General features: G+C 43.3%; 1 protein-coding gene across 2 annotated transcripts in view; it reads right to left on the reverse strand.

Annotated features, from left to right (window-relative positions):
- The window catches only part of VIPR1 (vasoactive intestinal peptide receptor 1), a 120,393-nt gene that overhangs the window by 70,134 nt on the left and 31,347 nt on the right, over positions 1-18,912 (reverse strand). For both annotated transcript variants that reach the window (XM_074573975.1, XM_074573974.1), the window contains exon 2: positions 12,414-12,510. In XM_074573975.1, coding sequence (XP_074430076.1) covers positions 12,414-12,510 — 97 coding nt within the window. The remainder of the gene's footprint in view (positions 1-12,413; positions 12,511-18,912) is intronic.

The raw sequence follows: 18,912 nt of genomic DNA on the forward strand, positions 1-18,912 counted from the left end.
GTGACTAGCCTGACAATGTAAGATCTAAAATAGGACTCACCCAGGCTGTAGCTCCTCTGTACCTCACTGTCTTGCCTACCAGAAGGAGACAGGGATGCTGCAAGGAGGAAAGTATTAGAGATTTTGTGGGTCTTCCTAACAAAACAGGCCAAGCAAGGCCAGGACATGAGTGCAGCAGCTCTCGCTGGTGGTTCAAGTGCTGTGAGAGTCAGGAGACTTTTCCTCAACTTTCCTACACTTAGTCCAATCTGCATCAATTCCTTGACTTGCTTAAATGTATATGGCAACTTGAATGGTAGCATCAAGATGAGAGCTCAGGAGACCTGGCCACGCTAATGAAGTTTAAATTCCCCCACTGACCAACTCAGCTTGACTTGCTCATTGAAGGCAAACGGGCAAGTGACAATGTGCTCATGGTTTACCAATGTGGAATAAACTGTGGAGAGGTCTCTCCTATAGCAATTATGGCATGATTAAGAGGAATCTTACCCTGTTGCTGCTTTAAAGGATCATCCTGTACCTTCAAGACCAAATGACGTGCTTTGCAATGGAGGAGATTTTCAGACAATGCTGTGTTGCGCCTCTTCACGGTAAATATTGGACTAAGATATGACACCCCACTGAAAAAAGGAAGGTCAAAATGGAAGTTTCCTCTACAAACTGTAAGCCACAGGCTGCTTCTCCTGCTACTAGAAAGATACTGTGGTCCTTATGCAAACCTTGAGAGACCTTCACCATGTAAAATCTTCATGACCTGGCTCTTGCTTATTAAATGAGATGAAGTTTGTGCTGAAATGTGTTTCTCGCCCATAAATATACAGGGACATCTGCAGAAGCAGGAAAGGTTGTGTGGAAGCCATGTACCTTAGGGAAAAGAGGGACCAGAAAGCTTTCGTTTCACATGGAGGCATATTCAATGGTTAGAAGGTAAGAAAAAAGAAAAGCTAAATTTGTAAGACACTGATAATTTAAAAGCTTTCCATAATAGGAACCCTACCCCAGCCTGGTGGATGTAAAGCATGGTACCTCTGACCTCACCTTCTCATATTCTCCACAGTTTTGCTTTCATATGTTAAAAGGTTTGGATATCAAGAAATAAAGGCACCTAGATTACAGAAAGCCCAACGCATAGTAAAATCAGTTGAAAAATCTCCAGCAGCTGCAGCAGGTTTTGGATCTTGGCCATATATTATAACAGGAGTTTGACATAATTTATGGCATATGCAACATTTTACAATGTACCTACCCTATGTAAAAAGGGTGGATACCATCATGAAAGTGCTCTGATACAGCCAGCAGGAAACGAAAAATAAAAAATATGAGGAAGGAGAGATTTCCTAACCAGAAATCTGACGGGGTGTGAGGGGGACAAATACAAGCCATTGTCAGAAACAAAATCTCCGCATAGATAGATTTCATCTCAGCAATTATCCAGAGCTTCGAAAATATTTTGAATTTGCTTTCCATCGATCTGTAGCAGTGGCATTTTCCCCTTATTTTTATAACCTTTGCATAACTAAGGCTGTGTGCATTTATATATTATCCCATGGTAAAAAAAAGCAACCAGAAAGTCTAATGGCATTTAAAAATGTTACGTATTCTCCAAACGAAAATGTCTTTTTCAGTTCAAGACTTATGTCCACTAAATGGCTGTTAATCCTGACAAGCCACAAAACAGCTGTTCCCAAGTCAAATAAACGCTGCTGTTTGTTAGAAAGCTTGCAGCCAGGACTTGTCAACAGCAGGCAAAACAAAAGCAACCTCCAACCCTAATGCGTATTAAGGCAGAAAACAGACGTTGTAACATCTTATCTCATGATTGTGTCTGTAGAAAGGTGAGGTCAAGGCAAAAATCAGCTCCTTAGCTCTACAAGGAAGAATGATGAGGTGCTGTGTAGATCTGTGTTTGAATTTCATGCTGTCGCTGGTAGGTGCCTGGACTTTGGGTGATAGGGTGGGCTCAGACAGTGACAAGCGACTGAGGAGGTACCCACTATTCAACTGGGAATGAGCAGTCCTGAGCGGAGAGGTGCACCCTCCTTGAGCAGCAGGTTACCAAGCAAGGACAGACAGTCAGATAACACCTTTGGGTACTATCTCCACAGAAAGAGACTCATGGCCTGGAAGAATAGCCATCAGCTTCAGAGCAGATTGGAGCAACCAACACAAAAGCCTGGGGGCTGCACACATCTAAGGGTTGAAGCTGGGTTTACCACCACGGCAACACGTGCTTCCTTCTCATGTTTCACATGCCAGGTTTCCTAGCGTGGTCAAGGGAAGGTTATCTTCTGAAAAACACAGGGCAAATTTCTTTCATTTGAATTTCCAGAGAGGTGATTCCACCTCTGTAAGAGCTGCAGCACGAGGTGTTGGTGGCTGGGAAGTGTCCCAGAGCAGATGATGAAAACATTAACAAAGGAAGACCATTTGAACATACCATGCAGTGGCTTGCCCAACTGAGTATCATGGCCACTGTCCAATAACTGGAAGAAAACTTTCTGTAAAATAAAAGGCACCTCGACTCCGGTACTGGTCCTCTAAGAGAGATAAACGAGAGTCTGGGGTTTAAGGCCTTGATGTTACATGGCTGAATTTTCTGCTGTTGTAGGAGAGGCCACATTGTGCAGGAACGAAGAGGACTGATGTCATATCTGGAAGCTGCCTGATGCTGTTGGTCATAGCAAGACTGAAGCCAACACAGCCTTTGTATCACCTAGACCAGCGTAATAAAGTACAGTAAAAGAAAAACTAAAGAAAGACAACACAGAAAGAAGCCCTGCAGGTCTCTTTGCCTTTAAAGAGAACATTAAGATCAAATGTAGGTATCTATTTCAGACTGAACTAAATTGTTCTCCAGGGTTCATTGAATATGTTGACTAGATCCTCAGGGCTTGATTTAGCTGACCAGCAGTAGTCATTTAATGCCGTTCCTGATGTCCCAGGATACACAAGATTTTTGGAGGGGCTGGTGGATATCCTACAAGGCTTATGACAGCCCTACACAATTCTGAAATGACAAATGGAGTCACACTGGTTATCCAAGAGCACCTGTTAAGAACTTTGACATACGGCTAAGGGCTCACAAGAGTCAGCCCCTGTCTGACTATTTTTCTTGACTTTTTTCTTCGACTGTTATGAACCATGGGTACAAACCTGCCTGCTTCCCCTGCAAGCAAAGCCCCCCTGCAGACCTTCTCAGCCTGGGTACAGGTCTCTCCTCCAACTGCACCAGTGCCACCTAACATTATTACCCAGGGTCCCCCTGGGTACTGCCAAGATGTATATTTCTCCTGAAAGTTACCACCCTTCAAATCTGCCAGCTGAGTGGCCCATCTGAATGCTCCCTCCGCTACTGAGTTTAAAACAGTGGTGTTTTGCTAACAAAACCATCCATCCTCGTGTATGTGAAGGTGTAAGGAGCATTCATGTGAGCACTTAGGCAGGTCTCAGGGATGTACCACCAACCTGACGCAGCCGGAAAACACATCATCTCTCCAGCCTCGGGTAAGTGGTCCATCCACCCACTTCTCCACCCTGCTGTGTGCACAACCTCGAGCGCTTCAGCTGCCATCAGCCACGTGGTCTCTGCTCTAACGATGAAGCACCTGGAGACCTTCTGATAACACACAAATCCAACCAACACATCATCTATCCCAGGAGGTCTTATGCAACTGGAAGGTGAGAATTCACTTGAACTTTTGCAAGCAAGGAACTATTAATTATTTCTTATCTTACTGCACTATAAACAGATGGTGATGAATAAACAGCCTCCTAATTTAAACTTCATTAACGTTTTTCCAGCTTGACTTTTAATTTCCATATGTTCACTGCTTCTTCTCCCATCAAACACGCCTTGACTTCTTCAAGGGAGACTGACAAAGAACTCTAAGCTCCAAATTTGGCTTTTCAAGCCAGCCTCCACTCTAGGCCTGTGGAATAGCAAAAGCAGTTTACAGGGAATAAACAACATGGGCCATTTCCCACCTGGATTTCTTTGCATGTGACAACACTGGTGATGAGCTCACGGGACTCAGCTCTATTACCCACAAGAAATGTGACGCATTTACAAGTTAAGCCAATATAAACAGGCATTGCGGGGGGGGGGGGGGGGATTGGCACTATTTTTTTTTCATGTTTTCCACTTTTCTGACTTTTCTGACTTTTTGATCAGGTTTCAAATCCTGCTTGCAAGACAGACAGGTCTACATTGCAAATATAAAGTGCAGTGCTGAAGTACTTTAGGTATCAGAAGCCGCTCGACTGTAGCAGCCCCTTGATGGCTACTGGCAATTTTCACTGATGCTTAGAAAATCATCTCAGCTATCTCCACGATACTGAACTGTGGGGAACAGATAGACTAAATGCTAGTCTGACTCTGTGAGATGCTGACAGACTCCAGCTGTGAAGTTCTGAGCTCGTTTCACTTGCACTTAACTTTTGCAAGAATTTAGGATCCAAATCAAATGAAAATTATTCTGATTTGGAGGGGGGAAAAAAAAAAGTCCTGAAAAAAACATAAAGTGACAGAAGTTCAACAAAGGGAAATGCAAAGTCCTAAACTTGTGAAGCAATAATGCTGTGCACACATACGTGCTGGAGAGTAGCTTTGCAGAGAAAGACCTGGTGGTCCTGGTGGACACCAAGTTGAACATGAGCCAGTAATGTGTCCTTGCCACAAAGAAGGTGAGTGGTATCCTGGGCTGAATTAGGAGGAGTTTTGTCAGTACATTGAGGGAAGTGATCCTTACCCTTTACTCAGTGCTTCTGAGACTCATCTGGGGTGCTGGGTCCAAGTCTGGGCTCCGTGGACATACTGGGGAGAGTCCAGCAAAGGGATGCAAAGAAGATTAAGGGACTGGAGCATTTCACATATGAGGAAAGGCTGAGAGAGCTGTGACTGTTTGGCCTAGAGAAGAGAAAGCTCAGGTGGGGTCTTATTAATGCGATGGCATTCAGGGGAAAGCAAAAAAAAAACAAACCAGAGTGGCAACAGGCATAAACTGAAAGCCAGGAAATTCAATTTAAACATAAGATTAGGTTGATGGTTGGACTGGATGATCTAAAGGGCCCCTTCCAACACAGACAATTCTATGATTCTATTTTTTTCACCTGTTAACATACTTAAACACTGGAACAGGTTGTCTAGAGAGGTTGTGGAGTCTCTGTCCTTGGACATATTTAAACCCCAACTGGCCATGGCCCCGAGCAACCTGATTTGGTTGGCTGTGCTTTAATCAGGGGTTTGGACTAGGTGATATCAGGAGGTCCCTGCCAACCTCAGTGACTTTGCGATACAAAGCCAAGGAACTATGTTAATGCAGAAAACCGCATCCCATCTGCTCAGGTCATCAGGCTCTAGTGTTAAAAGTCTTCTGTGGTTTATAGGTCTTCTCTATGTTCTTAAATATTTTCCTTCATACCCAAACTTCCATGTCATTGAAGTTATCTCCAAATCTGGGCCAGAATTCCTGTGCTTAATTGCGCCTGATATTCCCACTGCTTTCCACAAAGGCTGTTTACCATGCGATGCCATGCTTCCTGCGCAGTGGCATGGTCTCCAGAGCTGCTCATCCCACCCAAACACAAGTCACTGTACCTTGTTCAACTACCATCCCTAAATGTCTCTGCTGCTTCTGAAAAAATATCTGATTGCAGGGGAAATTGATTAGCAATAATGGGATAAGCAGATAATGAGCTGGGCCAATCGGACTAGACCTGATTTCTTTTATTCCCTTTTTTAAAAAAAGAGAGGGTTGCTTTTTTTTTTTTTAATTTTTATTTGAGTGTTTTAGGTTAAATTGAACTGTTTGTAAACTGCAGCCATGAAGAGGGAAAAAAAAGTACACAAAAAAAGTAAGTGGAAGTCAGCAAGAAGCAATGCAGTGGTGAGACCTGCCTTGCAGCAAACCTTTAGGACCTCAGACACACTTCACATATAGAGAGAAATTTGCCACCTTCTGTGGGCCTAGAAAGCAAAACCCCCTTCAGCCACCCTCTCCTCCTAACCCTTGGGAGAGCTTCCCTACTGCTGCTAACTGTATTATCAGCTAAGCACCCACTGTACTGCATACAGATGTCTTGGCTGAAAAAATATCTGGAGTAAAAGCCTGGTTTTCAGTGAGGATGGGATTGCATTCCTCACTTTTGAAATATGTTTGTAAGCATTGTTAAAGTAATGCAGAGGACTGAGGACCTCTATTTCTTATAAGCTCCTAAAACTACTACGTGTCATGGGGAAGCCCAGGCTGTGGAACTGCACTAGAATCATAGAATCGTTTTGGTTGGAATAGACCTCTAAGATCTTCAAGTCCAACTGTTAACCAAACACTGCCAAGTCCACCACTAAATCATGTCTACATGTCCTTTAAATACCTCCAGGGATGGTGATTCCACCACTTCCCTGGGCAGCCTGTTCCAATGCTTGACCACCCTTTTGGTTAAGAACTTTTTCCTAATATCCATCCTAAACCTTCCCTGGCAGAACTGGAGGCCATTTCCTCTTGTCCCATCACCTGTTACTTGGGAGAAGAGATCGACACCCACCTGACTACAACACCTTTTCAGGTAGCTGCAGAGAGCGAGAAGGTCTCCCCTCAGCCTCCTTTTCTCCAGGCTGAACAACCCCAGCTCCCTCAGCCGCTCCTCACAAGACCTGTGCTCCAGACCCCTCACCAGCTTCGTTACCCTTCTCTGGACATGCTGCATCACCTCAATGTCTTCCTTGTAGTGAAGGGCCCAAAACTGAACACTCATTTATTTGTTTTACATTGCAGCGGCGGTAGACTTTTCGTGCCACCAGAGAAGGAGCCCTGTACACTCAGAGAGCAAAGAGAAGGGAGAGAAAGAGGGGGAAAGAAGACAGCCCAGGTTGCTGGTATCATCGCAGCTGCTGGCAGCCTGCAAACTCTTTTCCGCAAAGCAATTCTCAAGAACTTCTCATCACGTTTGCCCAGCAGGGCAGCAGAGAGAGCTCTCACTGAAGGCATTAGAACCCTGGGATGGACTTGGCTGAACTGGTCCTGCAGTTGCCCAGGCAGGACTCCTACAGCCATTGGCTGCTGAAAATTTGGGATGACCTGGGAGCCTTTTGAATGATGCGACTGAACCCCAGAACTGACCTTGCAGCACACTGATCTTGCAGAAAGCAGGGCTGCAGGGTCTCTGGTGGTGTAGCTGCATCAATATGCTGCTGAGCTGAATGTCCCTGTTCTTCTGGATAATGGAGCACTGTCAGGACTTTAGGTCCTGCCTCTGTGTACCCATTTCAGCACTGCATTGCTTGACACTGGAATATAGGGCAATGTGGCTTTCTGTGTGTTAGATATAACTTGAGCATTCCCAAGGAACTCCCTAAGCAGCTGCTGGGAAAATATCATCCACAAAAATCTACACCCGCAGACTGATGTATGCTACTATGCAAAGATTTGTTTGGAACAAGAGAGGTGGAGAAAGAGAAGAGGCTACCTAACCTGGATGACATGAATTTTCTCTTTTGGGATGTTATTTCTTGTCAGATACATAGTAGCTTCCTGTGAATTTAAATTGCGGGTGCTGCAAAATACTGCATTTTCTATTCCTCTGTCAACGCACAGTATCCTTTATAAGTCCCAGTCATAAAATAGCTGGACATTTTTCAATTTGTTTGTCCTTACCTTACCTCTGCTGGAGAGGAAAATATTAATATTTCTATTTTAAAGGAGGAAAACTAAGGGCAAGGCACCCAGGAGTCACCTTAACCGCAGAAATGGTGCTGCTGCAGTTGCAAGGATCTATGGATATCAAACAAGGCAAAGTTTGCAGGGAGACCAACTGTAAAACTAGCATGGAGTGGAAATAAGACATGCTTAGTGTGGGAAATTGTGAGAATGGCCCATTTCTGGCAAGGAAAGCCAGACATCCCACACATAACAAAACTATAAATTTCATGAGTCCAACACCCAGGTATGTCTGTGTGTGCTGCAGACCAGCAGCACTTTCTCCTTAGCCGTGTCATAAGGGAAGGAATAAACAAAACTCCTTTTCCAACATGTCAAAACCCAGCAAAAAAGTCTGCTATATGATCTGATAGAAATGGTGCAGTCAATCTTACTGAGCTGAGTTTTAGGTCCTTTGGGAACACAGTCTGCTCTGAGATTGAGACGAGGCATTTTGTACATCGTCTCCTGCCTTGAGCAGGGAAAAAATCCTGCCACTTGCACACTAACAGGTTTTTCAAAAGATTTTTTTTAATAAAGCCTCAAATTACATTGTGAGCACCCTTTGGGGGCCAAAGGGCTGGAAAGATCATCTAACAAATACCCAAGTGAAAGTTTACCTCCCTGAAATGCAATTCTGCATGTGAACAAACGGACTCATCACTCCTAATGATGTAATTGGGACTTCACCTCATTTGTCCAAATGCCCTCCAAGACAGTGAATGCCAGGACCAGGAATCATCTGCAAAGTGTAGTTATCTCCAACACAGCTGAGCTGCTTACTAAGAATGCCCTTATAAGTAAAGGAAGATCTCGTCAACAGGCAAGACAATCTGAACATGAATCATCACATCCTAAAAGAGGTGCCTACACTTGGCCAGAAAATGCTGGATCTACCTAAAATCAAGTGAAAGAAATCCTTTGCCAAAAGTCATTCCCATAGAATGGCTATTTACCTGTGTGGACCAAACCGCTCTCAGTCTACTTAGTCTTGATTTTAATGGTAAAGAATCCACTTCTCCATTGAATCACAATTGTCACTTTACATCTTTACTGGATATTTCAGGATAGAGGTAAAAGGATAAGAGGGCAGAGGACTGCAAGGGCAGCCCAGCTCATGGAATCAATCCTGTGCTGCAATTCGCAACTGCATCCTACACACCCTTTCATAAAATGGGCAAGCTCTGCCACGAAACCAATAAAACACTCCTTCCTGAAGACCTCCAGAAAGGCTGTTCAGTATCCTCTGATGGTTGCAAACTTCCTTTAAAGTCCAGACTTTGATCTAACAGCCGTTTTATTCTCCTGTGTACACACTGCTGGCTTAAGTCTTCCTGGATGCTTTCTCCCCGACTGCACCTTCTGCTGCCCTTCCTGTGCTGAGAAGATAACCTCTTCTCATCAGAGGTGGTTACGCTTTTGTGACCCCTGTGTCTCTTTTGCGTCCCTGCTAAAGCTTCTTCAAACGTGGGTAACTTCACGGATACTGAATCATGCTCCTAATAGGGAATAGAGAGACTCCCATCCTGCTAGTAATAAACAGTTGTCCTGTAGTCCAGGACTGCTGATACCAGGAACGGCAATTGGCACCTACTACCTGCACTGAAAACTCAGGGATTTAATTTGAAAAGAAACCATTGGTTTCACCCATGCATATACACCCACTATGAGGAATGTGTGTTCAAACACAAAATAGCAGTAAGACAGATGTGATTGTTATCAGTGGAAATCTACCTGCTTATCCTAAGCCAGTGAGCAATCTCAGCACTACCGTCAGGTGTTCTTAATAAGTGACTAATCTATATGACACATCAAATTACATCTGTGATTAAGCCCCTCCGATCAATAAAATTGATAATGGCTTCTAAACAAAGCTTTATTTCCCGACTGTACTGAAATGGTGTGTTTCCTTATTTCCACTCATTTAATTAGAAAGGATAACAAATCGGTTGTTAAACCTCAAGTGATTTTCTTTTTGCCGAAAGGATGTGGAATGTGCAGAAGGCAACACACCTACCTGGTCATAAATCAAGGTATTACATTACGGATGGCAGGGCATCTCAACTGCTTTCCATTCCCCTTCTCTGGGGGACTGAACTGTGTTAAAATTGCATTTTTCCTGGGAGTTTTACTAGGATTTTTTCTTTCCAGCAACACTTGGACTAAAGAGTCATCACCTTCATATGACCTCATATCGCCTTCATAAGATTTTTCCCCAAACTCTCCCCTCACCCCCAGCTGTCAAAGTTCAAAGTTCTATTTTGCAGCCATGCTCAGCTACATTTAGCGAGTTATGGAGCCCCACTCCAGAAAAACATCTTTTTCGACCTACTTGTGGTCACATGCTGTACCTTGAACACTCCAGAGGGAAACACATCCCATGTAGGCACTTTGAAGTTACCTGCCCACACCACTTTCAAAGCAGACTTCTTTATAAGATGATGTACCCGTAGTCACCCATTTGAGAGCCAACACTTTAGAGATGCTGATTTTTTTCTGTTGATTCCAAGGGCAGCCACGAGTGTCTACATAAAAGTCAGGTATTGAGCTCTAAAATACCTGCTGATGTTTTGAGGCAAATGGATGCCAACTGCTTTCCACACAGTTTGCATGGTGAAATTTGGTTGGACACATGCTGTGTCCACGCTTTTTCCACATGGATGTCACCAATGACCATTTCTACACAGAACATGCAGACATACATAAATGACATCTGACATTAACTCCGGAGTAGCAGGTACCATCTCCATGAACAAAACAAATTTTATGCTGCTCACAACTGCAATTTCTGAATCAGTCCCATGGGGACTATGGGTACCCAGACTATGGGTAGTGACTGGTGGAAATGCAGAATTATCCCAGTCCAATATTTCAGCATTCCATTATGAAAAACAAACTCCAAAGGATTTTTATATACTTGCTAATGCTTGAGCATTAAGGGCTTGCAACATGCCTGAGTGTGTTTTTACATCATAATTGGGAAAAATATTTTCAACAGTTTAATTCAATAGAGAGAAAAGAAAGCTGTTTTGGATTAAACTTTCCCATGAGAAAAATAATTCTGAAAAAGCAGAAAAATATATTAACACTTCAAGCATTTATTCTTCTATTTTGAATGCACTGTATTTAATAGAATTTCTTTAAATGTCCGTGAAAATTAAACGAAGCATTTAGTTGGCTTTCAGATGAGTGTGTTAAACTATCCTGACTTTTCTCTTTACTGGATTCCAGGAGAATGTTTCTTCAAACCACTCCACTTAACTGTGCAGGGACACTTGAAATAGTTTCTGAATCAAAGAAAAGCTTATCTTAGTAGATAAAAGCAGGGGCCAAAAGCCATCCTTGCATGCAGTAAAACTCCTCCAGGGATCAGCTTGTCCCCAGGATGCTATTCTATCATTAAGACGCATTGTGCAGAAGAGTCCTTCAGTCTGTAGCCTAACTGCAAGCAATGCCAAGTGAAAGAGGATGAGAAGACATCTTCTTCCAGGAGATGAGATACAAATATCAAGCAGGATACGTGTCTTTCCGCCCCTTCCCCCAGCAATGGCATCCCTTGTTTTCGGAGCCTGACAGCCTACCATTGGTGCCTACACCTCCTTTGCTCACAAAACCAGGACCTGTAACTTGAGGGAGGCACTTGGAGGGGAAGAGATCCAACTTGATGCCTCAACCTGAGGCTTTGACAGCACTGCTGCTGGATGGGATGGGACAGGATGGGAAGGGACAGCATCAAAACCAAAAGCTTGTTTTCTCTGCTACACTTATCTACAATTTAAGACTGAGCATGGGTGGCTGTGTTAAAATTTCTCAAGCTCTCTGCAGGCTGCCCATTGGGCAATTGTGTTAGTGTAGACCCATCAACATCACCCACCCGTGTCCTGTCTCGCAGGTTGCTCTGCAGCTCCTCTGCTCACAGCAACATCCTGCAGCCTCTCTCCTGCTCTGAAACCCCATGTGCCCAACGCGTGGTGTGCTGTGCCCAATGCATGGTGTGCCATGCCTGCTCTTTGAGGGTGGCACAGCGCCATGGCTGCTGCCTGAGGCCAGGATGGAGAAACCTTGGGAGGCTGGAGGGCAAACGTGGCATCGTTGACCTGCTCCTCCTCTCCTGATCACTGAAGCACGGAGTGGGTTAAGGCAACTGGACAGCCTTCCAGGAGGACTGCCCAGTGTGGTGTGTGCTCCATGTCACATGAACAAGGAGAGGATCTCAGCCACCTCACCCAACTTTGTAGATACCTTGCAGCTTTGGAGCACACCCTTCCTTCCTCTTCTTCACCACCAGGACAGGAACAGTTTTGGCCTGGGGTTGGGAGGGCAGTTCAACAGAAGAAGAAGGTTGCCATGACTTCCATTGAAAAGCAAATGAAGGATATGAGAACTTGAAGCTTTTAGATCCAGGGAAAAATTGGTTAAGGCATTTCCAGTTCAGAGAGACGGATAACTGACTGTGATTAAACAGACTGAGACACCTAAGCTAGGCTTACCCAGCTGGGAGGCAGCAAGTGATCCCCAGCGAGCTATTCAAACTCTCGGTTGATTGAATTGTACTTTGGAAGTACCTTTTTCTCTCCCTCCTAACATAAGAGCTCAACATCATCTGGGGCGACTGCCCTGCTCCAGCAGCAGAAGGGGTGAGAAATGACATGGACAAGGCAGATGTGAGGCTGGGTGATGTTGCCTTGCAGGCCAGGGAGGGAAGAAGTGACCCCATACCTGAAGTCTGATTATCCCGAACAATCTCTGCCAAGCATTGGCTGCGCTCCTCTTCAATCTCCTGCATGATACTGCACTCCGGACGTGTGCTGGATGCCTGCAGAAAGGGTAGAGAAGAAGAGAGTGAGAAAACCCATCTATCCTCAGGGATGCATTCCTGGGGATTCATGGCCATCTAAGCTTTCCTGGGCCACCGCACAATGGGGATACGCATGCAACCTTATTTTTTGTTTGCTTGAGAGAAGGGACTGTAACCGAGAGCCTACTGAAAAAACAGTATTTTCCTCCATGCCTTCCTTAAAAAAACCAAAAACCCACCTATTTTTTTCTGAAGATCAGGAGCAATTCTTCTTCTTTATGCTCCCAGAACCCTGCCTGACTAACCTAACACCAACAGCTATCTAGGGCAGGAAGATAGCAGTTTTAATATTCATGCCAAGAGCAGTGGGATCTGTGCTTACATGGTTTATTCTCCCCGTTCTCACATGGCCTGCCTCCTGGCTCATGCTAATTCAAAGCAAAACAAAACCCAAATCAAATAAGAATGAAATCTCTGATGCAGATTAGGAGATCAAGGAGCTAAAAAGCAGGAAATTCCCAATGACAAGACTTTCTCCCCCAAGTGGTTTCTCCTCAGTCAGACATAATTACATTGTGTTTGTAACAACACAACATTGGCTTTAAATGTTCAGGTAATTAATCGTGGACTCCTTACAACATGTAATTCATAAACTGCCTCAATCATAAAATATGCAAGTAACAATTTGCACTCCCAAAAAGAAGCAGAAGCTGGACAACGGGTCACATAACAGCGTCCCCTTGTCAACAACACACTCTCAGCTCAGAGGGAACACCTTGCTTCGTGATCTAGCAACTGCAAGCAGAACTTGAGGTCCTATTATGAACGGTGCTGCAGAAACCCCCATCTCTTTCAAAGAGATTGGAAACAGCATTCAACAGGAGAAACCTATGCAGAAGCTCAGCTGCAACAAGATGGCAAGAAGGGAATGATGTGAAGGAGCAGAAGTCTTGGTTTGAGTTTATACCGCCACTGTTAAATTTTGATGCAGAAAAAAACATGAGACGAGTGAGCTTCAGGGTCAGATTTTGAGGACATGGGATGAGCTTTTGCCTGTAAGAAGTGATTGATTCAGTGTTCGCTCTTGATGGACTTTGAAAAAAAGCATATATTTTCACCTGAAATAGGCAGAGAAAGGAAAGGGAAAGGAAAAGGAAGAAAAGATCTTTTCATGTCTCATTGCAAAATGTGTGAGCTATTTCTCTGTCCATATATTTGCCAGACAAGTTTGTAAGACAGAAGGCCCAGAAATCCTTTGAAGGAACAATTGTTTGATGTAAATTGCCCTTTGGATTAAAATTACGAAATAATTTAGCACATTAAATTTATTCTCAGCATTTCTTATTAACCCAGCCTGCTCTCTTCCCTGTTTCACTCCATGTCTTGTTCAGACTGTATTTTCCTTTAGGTTGGGAATTGGCCTTGATTAGTAGTGTATAAACAATTAATTATGTGGTCTTCTAGTCAAAAATAATAATAAAAAAAAACAAATATGAGAAGGGGGGGAATTATTTGGAGTTGTCTTGGAAACAAATCTTAGGAAATTTTATCTTGGCTTATCTAAAATACCATAAATTCATTTTGGTTTGATTTACAGTGCTTCTTGCCTTTTTATTTTAACCTTAAAAAAGCATGAGGGGAAGCGTGAGAGATTTGTGGAACAGTTACTGTAAAAGTAAAGATTGAAATGTTTTCAAAACATTCTGATTTTTTCAAAGGAAAATTTTAACTCTCTGGACTTAAACTATTGCCAAATTCATCTCACATCTATAAATAACTCAAGTTTTCACTTTATAAATTAATTCATACAGCTCCAACTTTGATCAGGGTTGGCAAAGCACTGTGTACTTCTACAACATATTTTAATATATTTTTTTTTTATGCAGTAAATTTTCTACCAAGCCCATTAGCAAGTACTTAACTGCTGCACCTTCTCTTCACTAAAAATACACATCTAAATTGGTTGATTGCACATTTACCTTAATGGCCCAATATTTACTTTTGTGTAAATATTTTATCACCTTTCAAAAAAAAAAAAAAAACTAAAAAAGAGGCTGATTCATCGTTAATATTCTGAAAAGTGGGCTCACGATAGATTCAGGTAAACTTGATTATAGATAGAATTTTTAAAATCTCATCTTTTTTTCATCCAGTCCAAGAAGAAAGATATCTATGTTAGGCAAACCACTGGAAAAAGTGTCCAACAGTTTAAACACCAGAATACATGTGATCTTGGCTTTTGTAGTGCTGGTGCTGACTTACTGTGAGCTTTTAAGCAATTGGCGGCTCCAGTGACTGAAGGAATAGGATCAGGTTCCTGACTGATCAGGAACCCTGATCCCCACTGATTTCAAGCAGAGCCAGATGCTGAGGTGGGATTTAGTCTCCTGAATAGACCTATCTAACCTCAGTTGAGATGTCCTAGGGCATCCCTTGTGGACAACATTTTACTCCAGGGGGCAGAGGATTGCGTAAATTGTATGTTGGATAGGCCAACTCCAAACCAGCAACCTCATATTTACTAAGTTCTCTAGAACAGTACTAGATACTTAAAAGCAAACAAACAGTAAGTTTGCAGATGACGCCAAGTTGGGCAAGAGTATTGATCTGTTTGAGGGTGGGAAGGCTTTACAAAGGGATCTGGACAGGCTGGATCGATGGGCTGAGGTCAATGGTACGACGTTCAACAAGACCAAGTGCTGGGTCCTGCACTTGGGTCACAACAACCCCATGCAATGCTACAGGTTTGGGGAAGAGTGGCTGGAGAGCTGCCCAATGCAATATGAGTCAGAAGTGTGTCCAGGTGGCCATGAAGGTCAACAGCATCCTGGCCTGTATCAGGAATGGTGTGGCCAGAAAGACTAGGGAAGTGTACTCAGCACTAGTGAGGCCCCACCTCGAGTATTGTGTTCAGTTTTGGGCCCCTCACTAGAAGAAAGACATTGAGGAGCTAAAGCGAGCCCAGAGAAGGGCAATGAAGCTGGTGAGGGGTCTGGAGAACAAGTCTTACGAGGAGCAGCTGAGGGAGATGGGGTTGTTTATCCTGGAGAAAAGGAGGCTGAGGGGAGACCTTCTCGCTCTCTACAACTACCTGAAAGGAGGGTGTATAGAGGTGGGGGTCAATCTCTTCTCCCAAATAACAAGTGATAGGACAAGAGGAAATGGCCTCAAGTTGCACCAGGCGAGGTTTAGATTGGGTATTAGGAAAAATTTCTTCCCTGAAAAGGTTGTCAGGCTGCCCAGGGAAGTGGTGGAGTCACCATCCCTGGAGGTATTTAAAAATGGGTAGACGTGCTGCTAAGGGACATAGTTTAGTGGTGGACTTGGCATTGTTAGGTTAAGAGTTGGACTGAATGATCTTAATGGTCCTTTCCAACATAAATAATTCTATTATTTATAAACAAAGAAAGAAAGAAAGAAAGAGTGGGATGTATCTCACCTTTGCTCTCAGTGGGACACATCTTCCATCATTTTAGCTGTGTAAAAGCTCTATATATAGTCTGAACTGTTTTTTACCATTCCTTCTAGTCCACAGAGAGCTAGCGAGCAACAGCCCTGAAGGCTTTCATCCCACTTCACCGACTGTAGTTGGACCAGTTCAAACTAAAATACCTACTGTTCAGCTGGAGAAGGTCAGTGATGTGTGAATTTAATGTCTAAAGACCTTTAACTGAATCATCAAGGTCAACAAACAGTCTCACATTGGAGGCCTTCTAGTTTATGGCTCATTTTCCACATTAACTAAACAAGTAAATAAATAACCCAAAGAATCACAGCAACCCTCCTTCTGCCTTCTTAGTGATGACAGTAATAACCCTCACATATCACAACCATCGTTGCTATAGACTAACTAAGGCAGCTGAAATTGAAAAAAAAAAATAAATAAAAAAAATCACGGTTTGGGGCATTACTGGGAAACAGACAGGTGTGATTTTGACAGAAAAGTCATTTTTTATTGGTAGGTCAACAGTTCAGCTGGCATGATGGTGAGCAAAGCAACAAGTTCAGCTGCCTTAATTCACCTCCCAGTTTAGAAAATGCTCATGGCTGACGAGACCACTCAAGATCTTCGAGCCTTGCCTGCCAAGGGGGATCTTCCCTGGGATGAGAGGCTAAATAACTCTCCTTCCTTGGTGTATTCCTCCTAGAAAAGCTTGAAGTAGACTTTACGGACAACTTGATACAAACTCACTTTACTTCTTCCCCAGCTCTGTTTTTTTGTTGTGTAGTTTTGTTTTGTTTGTTTCTTCCTGTGAAAAAGGCAGAGATTTTGGGCTTTGGCATCTTTCACTGCAGCCAGTGACTGGCCAAGCAGACATGCGACTGAGGACTACACTAATTCACAATTTCCTGTCCAAAAAATGTAGATAAAGGGAAAGCATGACCAGCTTTGGTTGGCTCACATTAACATCAACTAGTGAACAGCAATCCACCTTCCTGGGCATATCCGTTGTGGCTGAAGCCGAAACTCAGTAAATCCTCCTTCACTAAGGCCTCCTGGCATGCCCAAGATACCACGTAAAAATTGCAGTGGGTTCGTCAGAGGTAATTTTTCCTGCATACACTCTGAAGCCCTGAGCAGAAGGATGAAGGGAATGTTTTTCTGGATGCTATTTCCTGCAGCTCTGAATTCTGCAGCAACTCTCATGTGGATTTATCCCCAAAGTCTTTCTTAATGAGAGTTTTCCTTCCTGCTGGATCCCTACAATTGTTAGAGGATTACTGCAGTCTGCTACTGCAAAGAAAGCCATTGTGTACGCACTTTAATTAAGCACATTTCAAAGGATTGTCACAGACTGAAGGTGCCGCGGAAATTTTTACTCTCATCTATGCTGTTGGCTAAACACGGACCAATCATTTGCTCACATGGCAACTCCTCAAAGGCAGGTGGGATTCACAGGGAAGCCACAGCTGTGGGTAAGCAGGAGTATGAGCTAACAAGAAGTGATGTGAACCTCAGCACCTTCTTTTCTCCTGATTCCAGCGTATTCCCGGGCTCACCTGGAGCTCACCATACGGAGACTCCAGAAGAGACAAGGACTAGGGTGACCAGAGTGATAATAGGATTTGGAGTCAAACAAGGAAGGAATATAATTGAAAAGCCTACAGATGATGAAATCACGTACCTCACCCATTTCTGTTCAGCTCCCACAGCCTACACAACAGTGACACATGGGTACACTTTGAGTTACCTGAACAAAGATCTCTTATACCATTACTATCATAGAATCATAGAATGTGTTGGGTTGGAAGGGACCTTTAAAGGTCATCTAGTCCAACCCCCCAAAGCTCCTGTGGAGGTAGTAATGGTATAAGACAAGAGCATCAGTCACCTTCCTACAGTCTCTATAACACGACTTCAGTCGCTGCTGGAGGTGGAGATGAAGTTTCTCAAGCCTTTTTCATGTGGACAGCAAAGGAAATGAAAGCTTTTAGCAGGTAGGTCTTATTTCAAGCCTCAGTAGCATAACCTGAAGGAACTACTTCTGGCTAATTGCCAGAAGAATTCGACCATTAATTTAAGTCCAGGGGCTTTTCATTTTTGTTCATTATTTGCAGGAACATGGGACTGAAGGAACTTCACATGCAACAACTTCAGCTTTGATTTCTTTCATAACTACATTCACCTCTGTCTTAAAACTAGATTTTCGGTTTCTTTTTAGTTTCTTCCTTTTGAACACCCTCAGGAAAATACAGGTTTATTCCTAAAAACCCTATTCCTAAAAATACTGTGTACAAGTGCAAGAATGAGCAAGGGGAGTGGACCAAAGACAGACACCAACACAGGATTTTTATCTACGCTGGCGGGTAACACAATTTCCGACAATAACACTGTCAAACAAAAGCTGCAAAAGCTCCAGTGGTCTTGAGAGGGGGAAAAAAAAAAGTATTTATGGAGTATTACAATTTTTTTACTTTTCTAATGGACCTTTGTCTAAGAATCCAAAACATGTTATAAATATGTCATGACAGCAAGACCAAGTAAATGTTAGATATCAATAACACAGACGTAAACTGAGAGATAAGACCAAGTTCAAAACATACTGAACACCCCATGTGGCCTTTGTAGGATCAATAAAGAAACTTGCAAAACCAATCTTTTTAAGCAGAGGCAACCTATATTCTGCTGTGACCTCTACTCATGTTGTAAATACATTACTCTGCGCCCAGCCATGAGTAAAGGACTCTCAGAGCACGGGTAGCAGCATGTGTCCCTAGGAGACTTTTCCAAATAAAAGAGGTCCAGGCAAATACCCAAGTATCCTGACTTTCACTTCACTGTTCAAATCACTCCATTTTATGCTCCTGCCAAATATAATCATGCCAATAACAGATCTATCATTTGACAAGGAAAGCAGATGTTCTTTTCCGACTCATCTAAACAGGCCCTGTTAAACAAAGGCAACTTGGCCAAATCAA

The sequence above is a fragment of the Larus michahellis genome, chromosome 2, assembly GCF_964199755.1.
Source record: "Larus michahellis chromosome 2, bLarMic1.1, whole genome shotgun sequence".
In the NCBI taxonomy this organism is placed as follows: Eukaryota; Metazoa; Chordata; class Aves; order Charadriiformes; family Laridae; genus Larus; species Larus michahellis.